Raw genomic sequence first — 24,666 nt, forward strand, 5'->3', positions numbered from 1 at the left:
TATCTGGTCATCTGCAAGATAATGTTTTGAGTTATGTTTCTGAGCTTCTTTAAAATACTTGCTTACCTTGATTTTAAATCATCACTAATATCTTTCAGACCCTGAGTCAACTGGTGTAATGATTAGTGCTTGATCTTAATAAGGCCAAAATTATAGATTCGGTTTCCCAAGTGGCTTTTTTAAAAACATGAAACCAATAAGAGCTCTGTGCATGGCCTCAAATTTGCATCTCAAACTCTGACCTGTCGTTTTGCAAGTATGAGTAACTGGTGACAGGACAAAATTTTATAGTGTGAATGACTGGGATCCCTGCCTTCAAACTACAAGAATCAGCAGAAGAAACCCAGGTCTTTGATGTTTACTAGCTGTGTGACTCTGAAAAAGTCATTTAACACTTCTGAGTCTCAGTTTTCCCATCTGTAAAATGTTGATAATAATACTGATGCTACTTACTACACATAGTTATTGTGAACAACCTTTGAACCTTGAAGTTCAAAATGTGAATTTTGAATCTCAACCCATTACTGTATAAATAACTTGGTCATGTGCTGCTTGATGGCAGGTCAGTAGTGTCATAACCTTATAGGAAGGGCAAAACATGTATACTTTTACTGCTATAAAAACAAGTACATGACTGACCCTCTTTCCACACTGCATCCTCACAGGCTTGTTAGGAAATAGTCTAATAGGTATTTTTTTCAACCCTTACCTTCTATCTTAAAACTACTGTTGTCTTCTGCTGAAAATAGAATATACTACACATTTAATGAAGCATTTTTCTAGGCTGTATAACATTTTATTATACCACCTCTTTAATAGAAGGCACCAAGATACAATGGGGAAAGCATAAACCTGGCCACCAAGGAAATAGGATTTTAGTCCCGGCTCTTCCACTAAAGATATGTCAACTTGGATAAGTCCTTTAACTTCTCTGGGTCTAAACTTCTCTATCCATTTGTAAAATTAGGGGATTAAATGAGATGGTTCCAAAGAGCTTTTTATGCTCTGCACATAATAATATAGCTGCCTCAAACAATAATGTACCTCAAAAAAATAGCATCTCGGGCAGCTGGGTAACTCAGTGAATTGAGAGTCAAGCCTAGAGACAGGAGGTCCTAGGTTCAAATCTGGCCTCAGACACTTCCCAGCTGTGTGACCCTGGGCAAGTCACTTGACCCCCCATTGCCCACCCATACCACTCTTCCACCTAGGAGCCAATACACAGAAGTTAAGGGTTCAAAAATGCAAAAAAAAATAGCATCTTCCTTCCCAAGTACTATGACATAAGTAAACTAATATCTTTTAGCCAAAAAAGTTATGATTTTGGTCCCTAAATATCTTTATTATTTTTTATTTTAAATGTATTTTGGGGGGTTACATTAAGATTCCCAGAAAACTCTTTCCCTCTCCTCACTAAAGAAGGCAACATTTGACAAAAAAGATGATATGTATACATAAAACTATGTCTGGCTTGTTTCTTTTTATCAGTTCTTTATCTGGAAATGGACATACACAAGTCATCCTTCAAACAATATTTCTGTTGCTGTATATAACATTCTCTTGGTTCTTCTCGTTTCACTCCCCAATTTCACATAGGTCTTGCTAGGCTTTTTAAAAAATTAACCTGCTTGATATTTCTTATGGTACAGCCATATCCCATCACAATCATTTGCCACAACTTGTTTCTCAATTGACGGGCATCCTTTCAGTTTCCAGATCTTTGCCACCACAAAGAGAACTGTTATAAATATTCTAGAATATGAAGTTTCTTTTCCCTGCTCTCCTGAGGAAGTAAATCTAATAGTGGCATTGCTGCATTAAAAGGTACACTTTAAAAACAAAAATTTACAGTAGAAGTTTAAGGCCATACACAGTCTATTGCTCTATGGTGCTTATTGCCATTTTTCTTTTTAAAACAAAATATCCAGATGGGGCCACCACTTCCCCATTTGTGACATCTCCCCCTCACATATGAGTTTCTTGAGGGCAGAAGCTATCCATTTCATATCCACTTCTATTAGTATCACCAGTTCTAGGTATAATGTTCTGGCATATAGTATTCACTGAATGTTTTTCATTCATTCACGTCTACTCCAACTCCCTCATTTTACAAATCTTAATAATGAGGAATCTGAAGCTCAGAGTGAAGTGACTAGTTCAAAGTCATAATGATAGCCACAGAGAAAGTCCTCTGAGCCAAAGCAATACAATGCCTTGTTCTTCAGTGACTTGAATTTTCTTCTAAATCTTATGGATTGTGTATGACTTTACTATATTTTTAGGGAGACCCAGGTACAGCGATGCCTGGAAAACCAGGAAAAATTGGTTTTCAAGGACAAAGGGGAGATTCAGGGGAAAATGGAGAGAATGGACTCCCTGGACTTCCAGGTCTTCCAGGACCCCCAGGAAAGGAAGGACCTAATGGGCCACCAGGTACTTGCCTTGATTATTCACAACCACATTTGAGCTGAGCTAAAATAAGGGAAAATCATATCTGTTAGCTCCTGGGATTGTGGTGGGGAGGAAAGGGATATACACAAGAGAAGGATGTCCATTTGGGGAAAAAATTTTCTATTCCACCATAGAGAAAACACAGGCAGAAATGAAACCCAAACATATATTTTGGTCTAGATCTGTGATCCAGTCAATTTAGGGAAACCCTGGTGTGCAAACTCCCAGTGATTTAGCCTGTCGGGTATTCATACAGAAATACTGGGGCCACTGAAAGAGTGACTTTCCCGTAATCACAGGCGAGTGTGTATCAGAGTTAGGGCTTGTACCCACTCACGCCTTCTCCCTCTGAGACTCCACAGTGCTGCAAAGAAAGCTTTATTGTGCAAGTATTAAGGAAGCCTTTTATTATTTTATTTTTACTTCCCTGCTTCAGAGGTGTGATGGGCTTTGTGTAGGTCTTGCATCCATTCGTGGTCAATCTTTCTACAACTTAGGAGACTGGCCTTATTTTGGTGGCCTGATCAAACAATTTACTGAAAAGTGATTAACTCCTTGGCAATTAGTCTCTCCAAAGCTAATCACAAAGATCCTCACAGGGCAGACTTAATCAATACTTAAAGACTTTGTAACTTGATTGGGAGATGCCAGAGCTAGAACTTCATTGGCAAAGTTTGCTTTGGTCACCTCCATGACATAATGGGAGCATCATGGTGGGACTTTGGTCCATGACATTCCTCTTAAAAACAACTTATTCTTTCTTGGATACCCAATGACAATGACCAGAAAGTGTTTCTTAGATCTTTCATTTAGAAGAGGAGAGGACAGGGATGCATGGACTGGACCTGTAATTTCACTAATATAGGGAACTCTCTCTTCTAATGCAGGTGGACACCCCCTCTAAAAGACACAGTCTTAGAGAAGTGACAATGCCACCGCAAGGTTAAGGGACTACTAGCCCAAGGTCACAAAAGCAGTAGATCTTTGTAGTATCTTAGACAGAACTTGAACCCAGGTCCTCTTTGCTCCAAGGTCAGCTTTCTATCCACTATGCCACCCTTCATTTCACTTCTGACTAAGGAGTTTTTAAAAGTCTCAATTCTTTTAGGAAATCCTTGCATTTAAAGGATTAGTTTATATCAGAAATAAGTCTGTTTCCTCCTAAAAAAATTACATCCTAAAAGGGCAGGAAAAAATGAGACAAAATTTATAGTAATAACAGTTAATGAATTATACCTCTTGTCCAGATTAGCTGGAGAATCCAAAGAACTTATCTAATATGTAACAACATATTATTATGTAATAACATATTATTGACTATAGACATATTATATATGCGTATATAGTCAATAATATGTAAATATATAGATATCCACACATGTATGTATATACATATATATGTATATATTTCAGACAGTGCAAATGAGCACTGAGTTTATATATACATATACATATATTTGTGTGTTACATACACTCATATATTTTTTATTGGTCATACATTGTGTGAATTAGGCAGTAAGCTGAAACCAGAACCAAATAGAAGTGCATGCTGATTACCTCTGAAACACGACAGTTTAATAACCTCAAGCTTCTCTCTAAAACAAAGGACTACCTTTTATATTCCAATATTCTATTGCTATAACTCAGGGAATACTTCAATCTTCCACAAACTGAAAAATATCACTCAGAGAGCAATGGAGAGAGGAGCTAACAAATATGAACAAGCTGCAGTATTTTGAAGAGAACTTTTAAAAAGAACAGGAATAAAGAAAGCCATCAAATAACTGTATGATCCAGAAAGACAAGCTGATCACACTGGAAAATGGAGGGATAATTTATGTATATCCTAGGGCAGGGGTCGGCAACATATGGCTTTCGAGCCATATCTGGCTCCACCTCCTGACCAGCCAGTCTGGGCAGAGCCCCAGGATGTGCCCCAGGGGGCCCTTCAGCCACCCCCCCCATATTCCAGCGCCTTCTGCCTCCATCCTCCTCCTTCCGCATGCCTTTATGGCTCTCACGGCCAAAAAGGTTGCCGACCGTTGTCCTAGGGGCTTTGTGGGTATCCTCACCAGGTCAAGAGAAAGGAAGCAAGGTCCCCAGAATGCATAGTAGACATTCTGTGGGCAAAGGAATATGGAGACTATGGTCTAGAGTTGCAGAGAATGGACAGTCATGGGTGGATTGTAGACTGCATCACTGGAGGAAATATCTATGCTGATGATATCATAAATTCCTTTGATTATCAATAAGAGTATGCACACTAATGAGATCACAAATGTACTAATCCATGTGTCCTAGTAATTTCTTGTATCACGTATGTGTTTATGTTCATTTCTCTTTTCCAGGAGAGCCTGGAGTTCCTGGACCTCCAGGATTTAATGGGCTTCCAGGATTATGTATACCAGGTGAAAAAGGAACCCAAGGACTTCCCGGTTTAAATGGACTAAAAGGACCACAAGGTAGATCTACTCTTGTGTCAAACAATAAAATGGACAGATGATGTGAGTTTTGTTTGCTACATTACATCATTTTAAAAATGAACTGGAAAAGGCACATTTATAATGGATGATTCAGTTAGTAATGATCTTTGGAAATATCATTTTGGCACCAGAAACACTGGCACACAGCAGTTTATACCCTAAAGAGAGAAAAGCTCTTAAAGTTACTACAGAGAGTGCTTTGTGAATTTGATCTAGGAGGGCATAAACATGGAAGGTTTATTTAAAGCTTGAAAAGATTTTATTTACAAATCCTTCATTTGGATCGATAAATTGGATTAATGTGGGGAAATTTTCCATAAGGTGAGGAGGACAGTATATTAATACAATAGTATCAAAAATAAGTGGAATCATCTTAAAATATTGACTAAAATATGAATGCTGCCTTACATCAATTTAAAATAAATGGATATGGACCATGAGCAGGCAAGTTAAAGTTACCCCACATAATAGGTACCGAGAATTTTCTTTTCCTTGGTTTGTCATCTGTTTCTGCCATCACTTGAGCAGAAAAAAACCTTAAAATAGGGCCAATGTCTGCATATTAATGCACTGCTTGTAAAAAGAGGAAGACATTTTTGCCAAGATTTTCATCATTGTGCTGATGCTGTTATTATTTATGAAGGACTCTGAAGGCTCCCCAGACTTCAAATCAAGCGACTCTGCAAATCTACTGCAGATTAAACATGTTGGACACCATCTAGGTGCCAGTGCTACTTAGAACGTGTAACTTGGACCCTCTGTATCTAGTGAATTGAGCTGTATAGCTATGAGGTTAAAAGTCTTCAACAACCATAGAATTGATAAGAGTTGGAAGGCATGACAGAGATCATGTAGTGTATCTCCCTCTCATTTCCTCAGAGAAGGAAACAAGCCCAAATAGTTTCAGTAACTTGCTGAGTGCCATGTTCCTAATTAGAGGCAAGGTCAGGATTAGAATGCCCAGTGTAGTGCTCTGTCTACCTCACTAAGTTAAAGAAAAGAGTGAGGGTCTAATCTGTCTCCCCCATTAGAATGTCAGCTCTTCTCCTCCTGGGCAAGTCACTTAACCCCCATTGCCTAGCCCTTACCACTCTTCTGCCTTGGGATCAATATATATTATTGATTCTAAGATAGAAGGTAAGGATTTTTTTTAAAAATGTCAACTCTTTCAGGATACAGACTATCTCATTTTCATCTATGTAGCCCCAGGACCTAGCACAATGTCTAGTATACAGTTGGTGCTCATTAAATGCTTGCTGATTGATCTAGTTCCCAATTTTACTTGACCCTTTCCATTTGCATTACCACTCCAACTCTGTCCTTTTATTTGTATCAGGTTTGGGGTATGGAGAAGAGGAAGGGTTCTTGTTGCTGTTGAGAGGCACATGGTATAATAATGTCAGGAGTGCTGCATTCAAATTAAGGGGGTCTGAGTTTTAATACCAGCTGTGTAGCCCTGGCAGAGTCCATTCATACTTCTGGATCTGTGTCTTCATTATGCAATGCCAATCAAGCTACTTAAGTTAATTATCTCACAAAGTTGCTGAGGAAAGCTACTTATGAACCTAAAGACTATAGAAAAATGAATTGAAGTTATTGATGGTTGGTTTTTTGTTTGTTTCTGAAGGCGACAATGGCTTGGAAGGTCCTAAAGGGGACCCAGGGATACCCGGCTTAGATAGATCAGGATCCCCAGGAGAACCTGGCCCACCAGGACTGCCAGGTCATCAAGGGGAGAAAGGATCTCTGGGTCCAGCAGGACAATCAGGAGCTCCAGGACATCCAGGTCCACCAGGTATTGAACATATGTTCTCAAAATATAAACTTTCTTTCACTATATGAGACATCTATTCTGAATCATTTGTTTGAAGAATTAATGCCAAAAATATGTGATAATTTCCTCTTGAACTTGCATTTATTGAGGGTATTCCTTTGGTTTGCTAAGATTAGAAGCATTTTGCTGTTCTCCTCTAGGGGGAAAAAAAATCAAAAAATGGCAACTGTGCTCCAAACTGAAACAATATTCTTTTGCCATTCTAAAAGACATATTTGGTACCATTGTTGGAAAATAGGGCCTTCTATTGACCATCTCTTTGAAAACCAAGTTTTTTTTTTCTATATACAGAAACCTTTGACTGTTTTTGTTCTTCTTTTACCTAACTCTTAATTCACTTTTCATAATTTTCTTGTATCACTCTCATTTCTTCTCCCAGTTTTTCCTCGACTACTCTCAACTCTAATTTTTCTAGTAATTCTTGTTGGGCTTGTGTCCATAGCATTTTTCTTTGAGGCTTTGCTTACAACCATTTTCACATTGTTGTCATCTTCCACATTTGTGTCTTGGTCCTCCCTGACACTGTATTAATTTTTATGTCTAATTTTGCCATTGTTTGCCCATTTTTCCAGACTATTTATTGACTTTAAATTTTATGTTAAAATTGGGCTCTGCTTATCTGCAGGTGAGCCATGCTTCAGAATTTTTCCCTCTGTTGCTTTCAGAGCTTGTTCTGGGAATCTACAAGTTTTCAGTGCTTCCAAAATAGTGTGATCTGGGGAGAAGTATGGTTACTGCTCTTCTGGTCTGTGCTCTGGTATTTATCCAAGAAAGACCCCTGCTTCCCTGCAGTTTCAAGTGTTAACACTCCTTTTGGCTCTGGAACTGTGACCAGGTTCTATTCTCCCTTGTAGGTAAAAGAATTAGTACTCCTCTCTGCCTTGGAACTGCCACAGGAACCTCTATTCCCTTATAACTGACCATAAGCACTCCTCTCCACTCTGGAACTGTGACCCAGAAATGGGTTTAAGCAAATAATCGTTACACAGCTATATCCAGTGCAAACAAAGGGTCCCCAATAATCTCTTTCTGACCAGCTGTCTTATACCATTACCATTTCTGGACTAAGAGCTCCCAAAGCTGCTACTAGTGCTGTTGCAGCCACCTCTGAAGCCTTTAGCTATTACTGTTCCCACCCCAATGTCACATATCTCCTAACAATGTCCTAAATTGTTTTAAGTTGGGAAAATGTCTCACTCTGACTTTCTGTTGGCTCTGCCACTCCAAAATTTGATTTGAGACATTAAAGTTATTTGGAGGAGAATATTAGGAGAGTCCAGCTGGATTGCTGCCTCTAATTCACCATCTTGCACTTAATTGGTCTCTATCCTTTGATTCTCAATGTCTGTTTCTATTCCAGAATAAGTCTATTCAGGTCCCTTGACTCTGTTCCACTGTTAAGCAGTGAGAGACACCTGACTCAACTATTTTATTTCATTTACTTTGATAATCCCAAATAATCCAAAACTCTTCTACATTACTCATATTCCATAGGTCAAAAGGGAGAAGTTGGCATGATGGGTCATCCTGGAACAACTGGACCACCTGGGACTCCTGGGAACCCAGGTACCCCAGGACACAAGGGTAAGTTGTGTCAGTGAAGGTATACATTCAGTAATGGAAAGAAGATGGAACGTGAAGACAAAAGACTTGGGTTTGAATCCTGATTATGTTTCTTGCTATCTGTCAATTTTTTCATTTGTAAAAGGAGAATCATAATAGTTCAAAGTACTGCTGCGATGATCAAGTAAGAAAGTACATGTAAAACATCTTGTCAAGTCTAAAGCATTTGGGATATGACTTTTAGTTTTGCAAATTTGGATTAGTTCCTTATATATCTTAGATATGAAACCTTTATCAGAGAAATTTATAAAGTTTTTTTACAAAGATATCCCCAGATATCTTCTTCTCTTATGATTTTTACATTAGATTTATTTGTGCAAAAGGCTTTTAAATTTTATATAATCAAAATTATGAATTCTGTCTTGTGCAAGCCTATCATTTGTCAGTCATAAACTCTTCCCCTATATCCATACATCTGAAAGGTAATTTCTTCCTTATTCTTTTCATTGGTTTTTATGACTTTATTATCTAAGACATGTATCCACTGGGAGTTATCTTGATGTTAGCATAGAACTCACCTTTTCCAGTTATAAACACCTTAAACAACATGGAGTCTTTTATAATGTTGTTAACTTGAAAATAACACAGAACTACCAAATAACTTTCCAGTTGCCCTTTGTTTTGGGTAAAAATATCATCCATAATCTTTCCCAAGATTTTATACTAAGACCATAATCAAGAACCACTGTTATTACTGCTCTTTTTAGGTAACTTGGGAATTCCAGGAAGAAAAGGAAAGAAAGGACTTCCTGGCATAAAGGGTGAAAGAGGTAATAAAGGAAATCAAGGACCATCAGCAATATCAGCTGATGTAGGAGAGAAAGGTGAACCAGGATCAGAAGGTAAGGCGAGTTCCCACTTTTAAAACACTTTTTGTGACTAAATGTGTGTTTCTGAATACATTTTGTGTTTCTGTGCATTTATAGTCACCAAGATAAAGTTACATTTCAAAAGCTAGGTTTTCCAAAACCCCTGTTCTTTGGAGTTGAAAATGCTACACACTCAGAAAGTAGGCTGTAATTAAAACCTCATCTTAATGTTCCAGACAATCCTGCAGACTAGGGACAGTCTCAAATTTTGTCTGCAACAGATATATTCTACACATTGTGATTTTTAGAAGGTACCTACAATCACTATGTACACTTAGCAATTAGCTAATATGCCTAGCAGTTTGGAATTCACATATTTTCAATTTGGTATTTTTATATTTTTGATTCAATTAGTTTTAGAATAAAAAAGAGATGAAATAAGACTGAGGCAAGATGAAAAAAGGGCCTAATCTTCATTTCTTTGCCAAATTTAATCCAGTGTTCTTAGAAAATCAGAAAGCTAAAAAGAAAATATTAATATTGTATATTAATTCAAAGAGCAAAGTGAGTTCTTTCTTCACTATTCCCAAGTAGGCTGCCCACCCTAAAAGATGCCTCCAGTGTTGCAGCCTCTTCCTTTATTCCTCTCATATCTTGTGATTTAAGTAAAGGGTAAAGCCAGCTGTATTCACTCCTTCAGTCTTTTCTGAACTCTTTTGACTCTTTGGGCTTCTTTCCACTTATCTTCCCCACCACCTAGGTTTTTACTTTTCTTTTAAGAATTTTCTTCATTGTCTTCACTACAAGAAATGTAAGCTCCTTGCGGGCAGGAACTGTCTTTCTTCTTGCTTATATTTGTATCCCCAGCAGTTAGCATAGTATTTGGCACATAGTAAGCGCTTAATTTAGTCTTTTTGACTTATTCATGCGATTTGAAGAAGGAATAAAAAGCTCATCAATATTTATAGTCTCTAAGAAATAAATATTCAATGTATTTTCTGTTGCTTTTTGAAAAACTGATATCCTCTTAAAACACAAGAATAAATTTAGAAAAAGCTGTCATAAAGAAGTACTTCTGGGACACCAAGGTGCCTCAGTTGGATAATCAGGCCTGGGTTCAAATGTGACCTCAAACACTTCCTAGCTGTGTGACCTTGGGCAAGTCACTTAATCACAATTGCCTAGCCCTTATGGATCTTCTGCTGTAGAACTGATACTTAGCATCAGCTCTAAGTCAGAAAATAAGAATTAAGATTTAAAATAAGAATTAAGAAAAAAAGTACTTTCATTAAAAAAGAAAGTTAGAGAACAACAGGTCTTTTAAAGGAACCTTTCATATTATCATTTTAACACAGAAAATCCATTTTTTTCAGATTTATAAAATCCTCGGTTGTTTCACTTTTAGCTGGAAAAGTAACTTTTTATAAAATTATGCTATTGTTTTGTCATATTTTTTAATGGTGCTATAATTATTTTAAGTAATGTTGCAAAATGCAAAACTAACATAAACTTATTTACAGCTAGGTCTAATGTATTCTAAACGGTTACATTCAGGCAACGGCTTTGATCGTCTCTGCCTTGGCATACAAACTCGTTACTATTATAGATTACTTATATAATTTGTCAGCATTTTATAAGTCTTTTATAAGGAAATCTGGATATTATACCCATTCCTACCTAGGCTATATTTTGACCCTGGCATTTAAGCCAACAATATCCTCACAACTATGGATTGTAAAATCGAGGGAAGTAATTCCATATCTCATTGAATTCAATCCTTTCAGAAAGCATGTTAAATATTAAGTTTAAATATATGTTTAAAATGTGCATATTTTAATTATTATCATTTATACATATTTATTTTTGTGGCTATTATTAATTAAATATATGTTTAAATGTGTGCATATTTTATTATTCATACATATTTATTATTTGTTTATTGCTATAACTAATTAAATGTATGTTACAATACATGCATATTTTAATTATTATTTATGCATATTCATTATTACTATAATTAATTAAATATATGTTAAAGTATGTGCATGTTTTAATTATTATTTGTACTTATTTATTATTTATTATTGTGATTAATTAAATATATGTTAAATATATGCATATTTCTAAGAAAAAATATGATACATAGCCAGCACAAATATAGGAAAAAATTACTAAAACTGGAGTCAAGAGAACTGAATTTTAATTCCACATGGTACTTTCATCCTCTGCAACAGTAGAGATGTCATTTAGCCTCAGTATTAGTTTCCTCATCTCTAAAATGGGAGTCTACATAGCTATGTCATAGGGCTCTTCAAGGATTGAATGAGATAATGTTGGTATAATCAGGAATAATTAGGAATCTGTTCCTCCCCCTTATTTGGTGGACTGAGGCAGTTCTGGAGCTAAATATTTGACCGATCTTTCTAGTGAGTGAACCTCCTGAAAAGGGGCATGTTCAGTCAGTGGTTTCTGGTTAATCTCCCTATGATCCTCTTCCCTTCCTCACTTCCATCCGTAGTTGAGGGAATACACCAAAGAGCACTGGGTATTGGGCATGAAAAAGTGCCAACTCAGTAGACTTTAAAGGGAGAGAGAACTTTATCTCTACATTACATTCTTTTTTTCTGTACATGTGACTTAGGGCACCAACTCTCCGTTGGACTTTCTGTAAAGACAGGGAAGGAGAGGATTTCTCTTCACCTCTCCCCACCTCTAGCAGTTATGAGTTGCTCAGTGACCAAACCTCTTTAGAATAATTCATAACTATGGGGATGAAGAGGTTGGGAGAGAGAACAAAGGGGAAAAAGTTGAGACTTTACTTCTCTCTGCAGGAAGTCCAAGGGAGAACTGTAATATTTCATTTATAAAATGCTTTATTAAATTTACAGCATTATATAAATAGAATACAGGCTCTGGGTCCCACTCTCCCATCCTGTCTAGCTTGGGTCCACAGAGTGTATCTAACTACTACCTCTTTCCTCAGAGTGAGAGGTCTAGCACTAGATATATTGATCATTGATATATTAATTATGTCAATTATCAATATATCAATCAATATACCAATCAGCATTACTTCACTTTTAGAAATGAATATTTACTAAGATGGTAGAGTAAGAATGATTGATAAAAACATCTAAACTAGGCACACTATCTCACAAGTACATACACAGTTCAAAGGAAAGTGAGCAAAAGCTTAGTGAGCATGTGTGACAAAGAGATGATAGAGTTTGTGGCTGCCAAATGTCCTTTTCTCATCTTCATGGTTATAAGGGTCCTCAAAAGGATCCCTTTGTACCTTTGGGTAGCTCAGTGGATTGAGAACCAGGTCTAGAGATGGGTTCAAATCTGGCCTCAAACACTTCCCAGCTCTGTGACCCTGGGCAAGTCACTTGACCCCCATTGCCTAGCCCTTACGACTTTTCTACCTTGGAACCAATACACAAGGGGAAGGAAGGAAGGAAGGAAGGAAGGAAGGAAGGAAGGAAGGAAGGAAGGAAGGACGAAGTTCCTTTATCCATGGTGTTGTAGCTCTTTGCTGGGCACCTAGTAGAGTCCTAGGTCTGCCTTTCCTCAGTGTGTCAAGTTTGTCTTCAGCTCCCAATGCAGACATATCAGTAATTATTCAGAAGACACTTCTGCAGCATCCATGCTAAGTCTAATCTCTTCTCATCTTTCAAAGTTTACAAGGTCATCTTCTGTTAAAGAGTTAGAAGAAGAGATAGTTCTCCTCCCTCCTTCCCGGAGCAAATTCCTTTTTAGGGGCTTCACTGGAGCTGCTTCTGCCACTAAGCTTCCATACCACTTGAATGCCTAGGGTTCCAAACTGGCTTGCTATTTTATCCACAACTCACAGAGGATAGCATCATTTTATTTCATCTTAATGCTTTCTTCCCTTCCAAAAGTATGGAGGAATTTTTGTACTTAGTTTAATGCTTTTGAGTGAGAGATTCTAAATAGCAATTCTCACATGATTAAGTAGTTATTTTAAGTGAGATGGGGCAATTGATTTAATCAAACCTCTATTTTATCTAAACATCAATTATTATTATTATTACTATTAGCAAATCTGATCTGTGTTTTTTTTTTCTACTTAGGATAATTATCTAGCACAGTCTGAGGACAATAATGCTTTGTTCATTGATTTGTCCAGCTTCACTGCTATGTATATTCCTCTAACAAAATTATTGTTCAAGTAAAATCTGCCCAATTGTGGTATTAACACTCATTTGGGTATGACTCTATTAGAATTTTAATATATAAACAGATGAGTTATTCCTTTGAAATCTCTTTAAACTTAAACCTTGAAGAAATGAGAACATAATCTGCCCATTTAATAAATTTTAAAAGCCTAGGATTACTCTGTACTATGGATTCTTTGAGGCCTATAATATAAAAAGGACCACATATGCATATGCATATCAATACATGTTTCTGTTCACTGTTTAGTATTATTTATTCTTAAATACTCTTTATTGGGAGGTTTCATTCATTTTCTAACCACATGGCATTTTTTGAGTAAATACTATGTGCTAGGCTTTGTGGGGGATATGAAAAAATATAGCACCTTGTCCTGACCCTGAGAACTTATAATTTAGCTGGTAATACTAAATGAACACATGTTCATATTAGGCCTGATCACCTTTGTGATGAAGAAGAGAGAAGAAACAGAGGAATGGTATGCAAACACAATTAGGTCAGGAAGGCAGAATGAGAAGAAAGGCATAGAATCATGGGAAGAAAAATCAGAACCACTGATAAAGGGGGCAGAACTGAGTGAAAAGAGAAAATTAAAGTAAAATAGAAAATGGCAGCCACTTCTTGGCAAAAAAATTAAATGAAAGTATCTGCATAGAATATTTCTCTCTACTACCCCTCTTGCTATAAGGTTTATCAGGATCAGAATAATGAAGATATATAGGTCTCCATTTTACTATTTCCAATCTCTTGAGTCATTGTGGCACCTGGATGAAGACGTCCACTCTATGAGGCTGTTGTGATTCTATTGAATATATATGTGTATATATATATTCTGAAATATCTGAAATATAGAGAATGGTTGAAGGTAAAGAAAAGAAAGCTTGGGTGAATCCGTCCTGAGCTGTTACATCAGTATTAAACAGAATAGCTATGAACCTAAAAAAACTCTATCTTGCATTTTCTAATATCCCACATTTGTACCATAGGACCTTTGGGTGGCCTTGGCCAGAAAGGAGAGAGAGGTATTACAGGTCTACCAGGATTACAAGGCCGGGATGGAAGACCTGGAAGACCAGGTCTACCAGGTATGTTAGAGTTTCAGAAACACTGTATTTTAGAGTTAAACTAATGTTAAAGAAAATAATAGGGAGGTGGGAACTAATGTTGCTTTAGAGGACTTCAGCTTGGCACCTAAATCTATTTGGCCATTCTGGTGCACACAAGATCCCTCACAGCAAGGCTTCTTAACCTTGCATTTGTGGATCTTTGACAAAATATTTTGAAAACTGTATTTCAGTTCCTTTGCAATCCTATGTATTTTATCTTATTAAAAATATTCTGAGAAGGGATCTGTCTAAAGGCTTCATAACACTACCAAAAGGGACCACAACACAAAAAAATGTTAGGGATCCTTACCTTAGGGATTTCCATTTTCCCCAAAGTTATGAGATCTGACCCCAAAGATACCATTGTTGAAATCAAAAGTAAAGAGATTCAATACTTTAGCAGGTCGGATTCTAAACTAACTTTACAAAGAGACATTTTGAAATATTCTATGTTTAGCCCAAAGTATTTATAGCAGATTTTGAGTTTTGATAGAAAATACTATGGCTTTTAGCTTTCAGGAAGAAAAATACCATAAAAGAAAATAGAAAATAGTATAGTTTTAAACTTTCAGAAAGACCTGCATTCACTCCTTACTCAAAATTTCTAGTTCAAAATGCCTGAAATGTGTTATAAATGTATTATCTGTAATATAGTTATTCTTCTTGCTCCACCTCTCCCCCCAAATACTAAATGATATTTTCAGTTTTATCAGATTTATATTTTGTTTAAAAAATAACATGGGTATCCACAATAATAAAATCCAAAATTTTATAAAAACTAAAGTAAGGGCAGCTAGATAATATAGTAGATAAAATGCCAGACTTGGAATTCAGAGGTCATGTGTTCAAATTTTGGCTCAGATACTTCCTAGCAGTATGACCCTGCGCAAGTCACTTCATCCCAATTGCCTACCCCTGGCTGCTTTTCTGTCTTAGAATTGATGCTAAGATAGAAGGTAAGGGTTTTTAAAAGTAGCTAAGGTAGCTTCCTGTGAAATAAATAGTAGCGTGTATTCTATCTGCTGTGGTAACACAAAAAGGAATGACAGATCATGGTGGCATATGTACATGTATATGTATATGGCAGAATTTCTTCAATTCCTTTATAGTATTAGTACCACAACAATATTGTATTTATTTTATTTTTTGGTCACTGGGAAAGATGTGGCAATAGAGGGACGGGTCTCTGGTTCAGGCATCTCCTATCTCCCCAGGTTGGCATGGCTACTCTAAGCAAGATATTAATGTGAATTTTGTAGAGAATAAATCTTTACTTTCAATTAAGGAGTCAGAGGAGATCCTGGTACCATGGGTGACCCTGGAAAACCAGGACCATCTGGAGGACCTGGAAGCATGGGACACCTGGGAGTACCAGGTAAGTTCCTAAGGTTCATAAAGCCCCCTAGTTTTCTCAAAGTCATGATGGGTCAGAAATCTCACTGAATCTCGCTTCATCTTAAAGTTAACTACAGCTTCAGGCAAAGAGACAATCATAGAGGTATACTTCAAAACATGATCATTAAGGGACGGATCATTAAATATTTATTAATTCTAGACAGTATCCATTGTGTTACTATAATGCTTTCATGACTGATTTATTAGTCCAAGAACTCAGGAACATCAAGTCCTTTGGGGATGAGAAGTTATTTCCAGGTCTGGAACAGTCCATAAGCATTCCATTGTTCATGGATAGCATCTAAAAATTATTTCTTTGTTTAAGGTCCAAAGGGGAAAAAAGGTACTGAAGGCCACCCAGGTGTAGCTGGCAGACCAGGCCTCCCTGGTATTCAGGGAATGAAGGGAGAAAAAGGAGAGCCAGGCTATGTCAAAGATGCACAGCCAGGACCTCCAGGGCCAAAGGTAAGGACACCTAGGCTATGGGCATGATGATGGTTTCCATGTTTTTAATACTGATTGACTAAAAAATGTCAAGTTTTAGCCTGGGCAGCTGAAGCTAAAATAGTAGCACCCCTTTTCAATGTTTTCAGTGTCATATTCAGCTAAAAATGACAAAGAGAAACACTGTAGTTTTTTAATTTGTTAAAGTGGTTTTGGTTCTCTCTCCACAAATAATCCTGTCTGCAGTAGCTATGACCCAATTGCAATTCTTTATGATATTCATTTTGTAGTTTCAGCACTCATGGGTGCCATATTGTCCCTTCAGTTTGAATGGGAACAAGATGGTAGTTCTCTTCTCCAAAGTTAGTATGAAATCACTTGCCTAATTATCTTATACTTCTTAAAAGTTTACACTTGGGCATCTCTGAGACAGTTGCAGATAAGTTACCAACAAAACTCCTAAGATGCTAATGTGAATCTATCTTAGCCAAAATGGGCCGTTTAGGGCTTTCACCAATCTTTACCCTCTTCTTTCAAACTGAGTCTCAAAAATTTCTTCCTTGAGGCCAGTGTTCTTTCCAGGTTTCAAAGCTACCACCACTATCACCCACCCATGCCCACATCTATTCACACATAAATCCCATAAGTTATATTATTAATAGCCTTACAGAATCCAAATAGGAATTAATAATATTGATATGACACTTGAAAGTTTGCAAAGTGATTACCATCTGCCACCTCATTTTCCCTCTAGCTTCTCCTTCATTCATTAAAACACTATCTCTTATTTAGTCCTATTTTCTACCTTTTTTTCAGGTAATGGTGGTGGGTGGGGGGTAGCTATCACAGCAACATAGGATCCTAGAGTTAGACCTGGACCTTAGAAGTTATCTAGTACAACGCTTGAGTTTTATAGATGAGGAAACAGACCTAGGGAGGATAAATGATTTGTCCAGGTAGCAGAGGCCTCAAACCTAGATATTCTGATCCCACGCTTAGGGGTCTTTCCATTATTTGCATCTCATGTCATTCTCTCCTGGACCACTGGAATTGAAGTCTCTACCCTTCACCAATCAGAGTTCTGATGGGTATATGCACACAGTATTTTAGGAGAGGAGTGAGTGAGAGTAGAGCATCCTTCTCATATTTTCTTAGGCACAGAGTATATTTTACTTACTTTGTATAATTACAATGACATTAACAACCTTCTTTAATTTCTCACCTATCTTAGGTTACTTTCTGAATTGTTTTTTTAAAGATTCAGTATTAAAACTTCAGATTCCTTCAACATTTCAATAAATCTGTGATCAGTGATATGAGTATTCTTTCTGTATAATATATCATTCAACAAGCATTTATTAAGCACCTCCTATGTGGTCAGTCACTGTATTAGATGCTGGTGCTACAGAGACAAAAATGGAAGAATCTATGCCCCTGAGCATCTTACAATATACTAGGGAAGAAAACATATAAAAAATGAATGCAAAATAAAATTGTTGGGTCAGACACAAGCAGCTGATTGATAAGAAAAGCTTTGAGGAAAAGGTGGTACATGAGATAGGGAGGAAACTAGGGGTGTTAAAATATTAAATGTATTTGTTTAGCTGCATCTTCTTATACAGCTATTATTTGAACTATCTAGAACTAATTTATAAATAAAACATTTATGTCCACTTATTAATTTAAAGAAACTATTTTTATTACAGTTTAATTAGCATTTAGGTTTAAATCTGACCATTTGCCCTACTTAAAAATTTAATGATTTAACTTTTAGGGAGAACCAGGACCCCCTGGTTCCTTAGGCAAGAAAGGAAAAAGAGGGCTACCAGGCCCACCAGGACCAGTAGGACCTGCTGGAACTGAAGGGGACCAAGGAAGTTCTGGAAACCGTGGCCATCCAGGTAGGAGCCTTGGTTTAACAATAAATGAAATTTGGTAGCATTTCACAGAGTTCTGCAGATAAGTCTTTTAATGATCTCCAGAGAGCCTCATACACAATAAAAAGTGAATGAATTACATTCTTCCCCATAAAAATAATGACCTAAAAATTGGATTCTTTTTCTCTTAAGCATATTTCAATTTGTATGGTTTGCATTCACTTTTGTCTTTGTATCCCTGGTTCCTATTACAGTATGTTGTACATGGAGCAAGCAGTGACTATTGTGCTGTGTAATAAGTAAAAACTGCCTATTGGACAAATTTTCATTCACTGAATTCCTGTGCCATTCACTGACACAACACAGTGAATTACTTGTCTGACTCCGGTATTTTGTGCCTGTTTAAATCATAGTTTGGAGCAAGTCTTCTTGTCCACAAGTATGTTCTCTACATCCAAGTTTGGTAGTTTCCTTTCATCATAAGCAACTGGGTGACAAATGGGAAGGAATACTGGACTTGGAGTCAAGACCTTAGTTTGATTTTTGCCTTAGACGTTTACTAGCTATGTGACCCTGGGCTAGTCCCTTAACCTGTGTTTGCTTCAATTTCTTTGTATATATAATGGTGATAATAGCATTTACCTTGAAAGGTTGTTGTGAAAATCAAATGAGGCATCATACATGTTTTGCAAATTTTGAAGAACTATATTAAAATGTTAATTATATTATTGGTGGTTTTGTTGTTGTTATCACCAACACAATTTGGCAGCATGACCTAACTATGAGGTAAGAGCAGACAAGTTTGTCTCCTAACTCCTGGGAAAAATGAGCCACCACCTGCAACCTTGTCAGGGAGTAGAATCTATTGTCATAGAATGATTTTTTTTTAAATTAGAAGGGATCTTGAAGGCCATCAAGCCCAACTGCTTCATTTTATGAATGAGGATGAGGCAGATGGAAAATGTTAGCCAATTTGAATACAGATTGAGGTATCATTTTTTACTTTCTGATTGGGGCACCACTAAGGAGTATTATGGTACATGTTTGAAAACTTTGACCTGAGAGAATAAATTAACTATGAGTTATTAGCAGCTTGGAAATAAATCTCAGGGCCAAATCTTTTGAGAGAAACTTTGATATACACATTGGTACAACCTGAGCATTAAGTAAGAATTAAGTAGCTCAGTGGATTGAGAGTCAGGCCTAGAGACAGGAGGTCCTAGGTTCAAATCCGGCCTCAGCCACTTCCCAGCTGTGTGACCCTGGGCAAGTCACTTGACCCCCATTGCCCACCCTTACCAATCTTCCACCTATGAGACAATACACCGAAGTTAAAGGTTTAAAAAAAAAAAAAGAATCCATTGTCAGTTGTAGAATCTTGTTGTGAATAATTGGGTGGGTGGGTGGAAGAAACTGAGTAAAGAGCATGAGGAAATTGTCTCTGTTGTTTTGACCTCCATTAAAATTTCAGTAATGTTTTGTTAAATTTTTCTTTATTATTCTGTTTACAGGACAGCCTGGCCCTGCTGGTGATTTGGGATTTAAAGGATGCAAAGGTTTTCCTGGTACTCCAGGAATGAAAGGACCTCCAGGTTTCATTTTTGGTCTCTCTATAATCTATCCATAGAAGTTTGCTATAAGATGACCTAAGGCATAAAATTTTGAATATAAACATGATCTTTTTTCCCTAAAGTTAGAATCTCTATATACTTAATTAAGTATGTTCCCTTAACTACTTATCCATCTCTGGCTAGGAACTATAGGGAATAGTATACATTTTTTAGTATAAGATTCAGTGGGAGGAAAGTATTAAGTTGTACTAGGGTACACACAACTAAGTGAAACTCCTAAAGTTCAGAAATACCAACATGAAGAACTTCATGAAAATATTTAATTATTTATAGCATTTATATTTAATAAGAGAATTAACATTCATGGTACTGAATTAGTCTATTAAAATAAGAAAAAAAATCCATATCATTTTTCTGTTCTTGGGAATACATATAAGTAAGAGGGAAATATATTTTCTCTTTGTGTGGTGTGTCATTATTTTAGGTCCTCCAGGAGTCCCAGGACCTCCTGGACCAATGGGTGAAAAAGGCACACAAGGAGGGGATGCGTTTCCTGGTCCAGCAGGAGAAAAAGGAGAATTGGGTATGATTTTCGTACAACATTGAATCTATTTATTATGATGATGAAAACTTTATTATTGTTGTCGAATAATATCCAACTTCTAGAATATAAGGTCTTTAATGGCATCAGTTGTTTGTGGGGTTTTTTGGGTTTTGGTTTTTAGACTTTGTATCCCCAGCATCTAGCATGATATTTGATGACTGACTGATTATTAACTGAAGTTGTAACATATTACCACTTTAGAACTTACTTTACCAATGGAAATAGTGGTGAAACAGAAAAGTCAAAGGCACCAGAAGAATCATGGCCTCATTTCTCACTTCAAATCTTTCAGAAGAGCTAAAGTGCCCCATTATGAGCCTATATTTTCCCCCATGTGCTGTGTCTGTGGAATGTGATCACAATTTCTGCAAAGAATGTAACCTCCACCATATTCATAGGGCTTCTAGAGATAGTTTTAAATATCTTGAGTGCTGGGGAATTTGTGTTGTGATGAATTTCCAGCTCAGTTAACAATTGGAGACAATCCTTCAAATTGCTCAAAACTCACCTGATGAGAAGCATGAAACAGAAAAGAGTGATCAAGACAAAATTCCTTGAGGAAATCACTTTGGATCCTGAAACTGCCCATCCTGGAATCATCTTATCCACAGATATGAAAACAGCAAGAGAAAGACATGCATGGAAGAAGACACATTATTCTGTGGAGGGATCCAATCTATGTGGTGTTATTCTAACAACTCAGAGCTTCATGTATGGGAAACATTGTGGGGAGGTGACAATGGGAAACATTTGCCTGGCATGTTAGCTTTTTAAGCCCTCTATAAGTAAAATTGGAGGAGTTTCACCATATTCTACTGGATTTCGAATTTAAGAAAGAATAAGTATATGGCCTCACCATGCCTAGAACCAGCATTCCTTTTAGAAGGAAGCTCTATAAAGTAGGAACCTTTTTTTGGATTGTGAGGTAGGAGAAAGTGTTTAATGACAGAGACAAAAAATGCCAAATCTGTACATTTACCATCTCCTTTTGGGGGCTTCTTTTGTCTACGTTTTCCATTGGCATCTGCTCTTATGAATGAAAAATCTTCTATCGACCCAGTATCAAAAGAGGCTGAATAAACCCCAGAGTATGACTGTGACCATAACACTTGCCTGGAGACTTTCTCCAGAGAGGACCCCAGTCCTTGACCCCAGTGGATGATATTTCTTCCCATATTCCTCACTTTGAGAGCAGGGAGAAATTTGTCTTATTTTTAATTGTCAAGCAATGTACTGCATACCAGGAGGAGGTCAGAATAAGTTATATTGATGGTCCACAGCTGACAAAATATGCTTAATAAACTATGTGACTTTAAAAAATATAACAAATGAGGAAGCTGATTTCTGAAAGAGATGGATGGAAAGAACAATAGGACATCAAAAAATTAAAAGCAAATGGTACCAAATTATAAAAATCAAGCAAGGTTCCAAGATTTTCTCAATGTATCAATCGGTTGATGCTGATATTTTTTCCTCTCTAAAAAACAAACTGTTATTGTCTTATGGGATACTTCTCAGGGGGAGGAAGAGGGGAATATATGAGACAGATATATAATGTAAAAAAACAGAAAAATTAATAAAAATTATTTTTAAAAAATACATGAAAAAAGCAGGGTAAAGTAAGCAGCACCAGAAAAACTTTATTCCCTAACATCAATATTATAACAATGAATAATTTTGAATACTTTTATAAGTTGATTAAAAATGAAATGAATAAAACCAGGGAAACAATTCATGCAATAAGAACACTGTATAAAACAAACAGCTTTGAAAACTGTATGGATCATGATAATACAATTTATTATCTCTGATTCCAGAGGACTGGTGGTGAAACATGCTGTCCATTATAGAGATGTGATAAACTTAGGGTATGGAATGAGACATACATATTTTTATACAGCCATTGTAAGAATTGGTATTTTTTATGCATGTTTCCTGCAATAAATGGTCTCCCCTACTAAAAGAAACAGAAAAATAACAGTGTATCAGTCAGACTTTATTCTGATGCAATGCTGAAATAGTCTATGTGTACATAGAATATGTATCTGGAACAGAAATGTATCATCATATTATTGGAAATGTTATACAGTTGTAAATAAGATTGTGTCTTTTTATTATTTTATGTCTTTTTACAGATTCATTGAATTAGAGTGAGAATATTCAAAACCATACTCTCTATGGAGTTTTGACATTTTTGTTAAATGTAACACTTTAGTGGTCATACTGATTATTTGTAAGAAAATTACCTTGTTTAAAAAAAAAAAAGATACTGCTAATATCCAGAAATTTTCTCCCAGGTCTGCTAGGGGCACTGCCAGGTCCAAGAGGTCTTCTAGGTTTAGAAGGTAAGAGGTTCTTCTCCCCTAAACTTCATGCCCTACGTTCTTAAGAAATAGCCTCTGATTGTATAAACTTGATAAAATTCTTGGGATTCTACTCCTAGTCTTATCAAAAAGGATATGACTTGTTTATTCTTTCACTGAACATTTATTAAGTGTAAGCCTATGCTAAACACCAGAGATACAAATATCAATAGGATCTGGTCCCTCCCCTAAAATTGTATTTAGAATTGAAGATTTTAATAATCTGAAGATGCAGAATATAAATTATTATTATTATAATATAAATATAAAGAAATAAATTCTTAAAATATAAATAGATTTAGGCTACTGCTGCTCACTAACATGGAATCATCTAGTCCAACCTCTTCTTTTTAATTAATGAAGAAACTGGATCTAGAGAATTAGTGGTATAGACAAGGTAAGAACCTCAGTTTCATCTAATGATTTACTGTCATGACCATTAAAAGGGTAACAATGGCTTCTGGGAATTTTGTTAGGCTGATGAGTGAAACATTATTGACATTGTCTTGATTCCTTTTTGCTATTATTTGTAGCAAGATTCTTCTAATTCATCAAGCCCTCCCCTCCTGCTATAATACAAAAGTAGAACATATGAGGTAGAAGAAAAGCTATGTTTTGTCTAGCTCATGGAACAGGGAGAAAGTATGACATGACTCCCAGACCCAGGTATGAGTCTAACTCTACTTCAAACTAGATATGTCACCTTAGGCAAGTCACTTGACCTCCTCATGGATCAATTTTTCCAAAGTCCCTCCCAATTCTAGCATGGATGACCAATCAATCAATAAGCATTTACTAAGTGCCAATAATGCACAAGTCACTGGGAATACTAAGTAAAAGTCTCTCCCTTAAAGAAAACTCATGGGGAGAGAGGAGAGAGATTAGGTATAAACCAGGCATGATAAAATGGGGAGGAGGCAGCAGGAGCACAATTAGGGAAGATTTCCCACAGAAGGTAGTCCTTGAGTAGAGCCAATGGAGTCTAAGAGGTACATCTGAGGGAAAAGTGTATCCTGGGCTTTAGAGATAGTCAGGTCAAGGGCATCATGTTGAGAGAAAATATCACCTACAAAGGACTAGTAAGGTGACCATGGCTAGGCTTATCTGTACTTTGAGCACAGGGAAATAATACCTAAAAATAGCTCAAAAGGTACCCAAAGAAAGTTTATATTTGCTCCCAAAGATTATAATGAGTCACTGAAGTTTATTGAGTTCCTAGGGGAGAGACTTACAATTTATAAAAGACACTTTTGTTGATGTCTGGAAGATAAACTGAAGAGAGGAGATCATCGAGGCAAGGAACCCAATTGGATGGTTAATAGAATCATTTCTTGATAGTGGTTCCTATGCAATCAGCACTAGAGGAACAATCTAAAAAGCAACCAAACTTCCTTTTTCTACAGGAGCCAAAGGAAATAAAGGAAGACCAGGTTTCCCTGGTATCCATGGTATGAAAGGTGTCATGGGAGATGTGGGACCAAGAGGCCCCACAGGAATGACAGGACTACCAGGGCCACCAGGTTTTCCCGGTGCACTAATCCCAGGCCAAAAAGGAAATCAAGGTCCTCCAGGCTTGACAGGAAATCCAGGTATTTGTTTTTAACTTCTAGACATTTGGAAAACAAAACAAAATACAACTATGTCGTCTAATTCTGAGATGATGTTTTCCCCCAAGGTTCTCAAATGTTTTCATACTGGGGGTCTTCTCTCTCCCAATACCAGTACCTTGCCATGCTTCTTCCCTATACCATCATGGGTCTTACGCATACTCAGACAATTTTCGAAATCACCTCTACTTAAAAATGGGATAGAGTCAGTAATTTACATGTTCCTTGAAACATCCTGCCTTTGAAAATGCCCATGGAGATTTTTTAAAATTTAATAGGGCTGTTTCTTCTAATATTCACAT

General features: G+C 36.7%; 1 protein-coding gene across 1 annotated transcript in view; it reads left to right on the plus strand.

Annotated features, from left to right (window-relative positions):
* Positions 1-24,666, plus strand: part of COL4A3 (collagen type IV alpha 3 chain) — a 158,751-nt gene that overhangs the window by 110,281 nt on the left and 23,804 nt on the right. The window contains exons 30-42 of the mRNA XM_044670796.1: positions 2,283-2,433; positions 4,800-4,913; positions 6,562-6,729; positions 8,263-8,352; positions 9,099-9,233; positions 14,384-14,482; positions 15,789-15,878; positions 16,224-16,363; positions 18,117-18,243; positions 19,731-19,811; positions 20,275-20,373; positions 22,692-22,739; positions 24,161-24,346. Of these exons, the coding sequence (XP_044526731.1) occupies positions 2,283-2,433; positions 4,800-4,913; positions 6,562-6,729; positions 8,263-8,352; positions 9,099-9,233; positions 14,384-14,482; positions 15,789-15,878; positions 16,224-16,363; positions 18,117-18,243; positions 19,731-19,811; positions 20,275-20,373; positions 22,692-22,739; positions 24,161-24,346 (1,528 nt within the window). The remainder of the gene's footprint in view (positions 1-2,282; positions 2,434-4,799; positions 4,914-6,561; positions 6,730-8,262; positions 8,353-9,098; positions 9,234-14,383; positions 14,483-15,788; positions 15,879-16,223; positions 16,364-18,116; positions 18,244-19,730; positions 19,812-20,274; positions 20,374-22,691; positions 22,740-24,160; positions 24,347-24,666) is intronic.

The sequence above is a fragment of the Gracilinanus agilis genome, chromosome 3, assembly GCF_016433145.1.
Source record: "Gracilinanus agilis isolate LMUSP501 chromosome 3, AgileGrace, whole genome shotgun sequence".
NCBI classification, from domain to species: Eukaryota; Metazoa; Chordata; class Mammalia; order Didelphimorphia; family Didelphidae; genus Gracilinanus; species Gracilinanus agilis.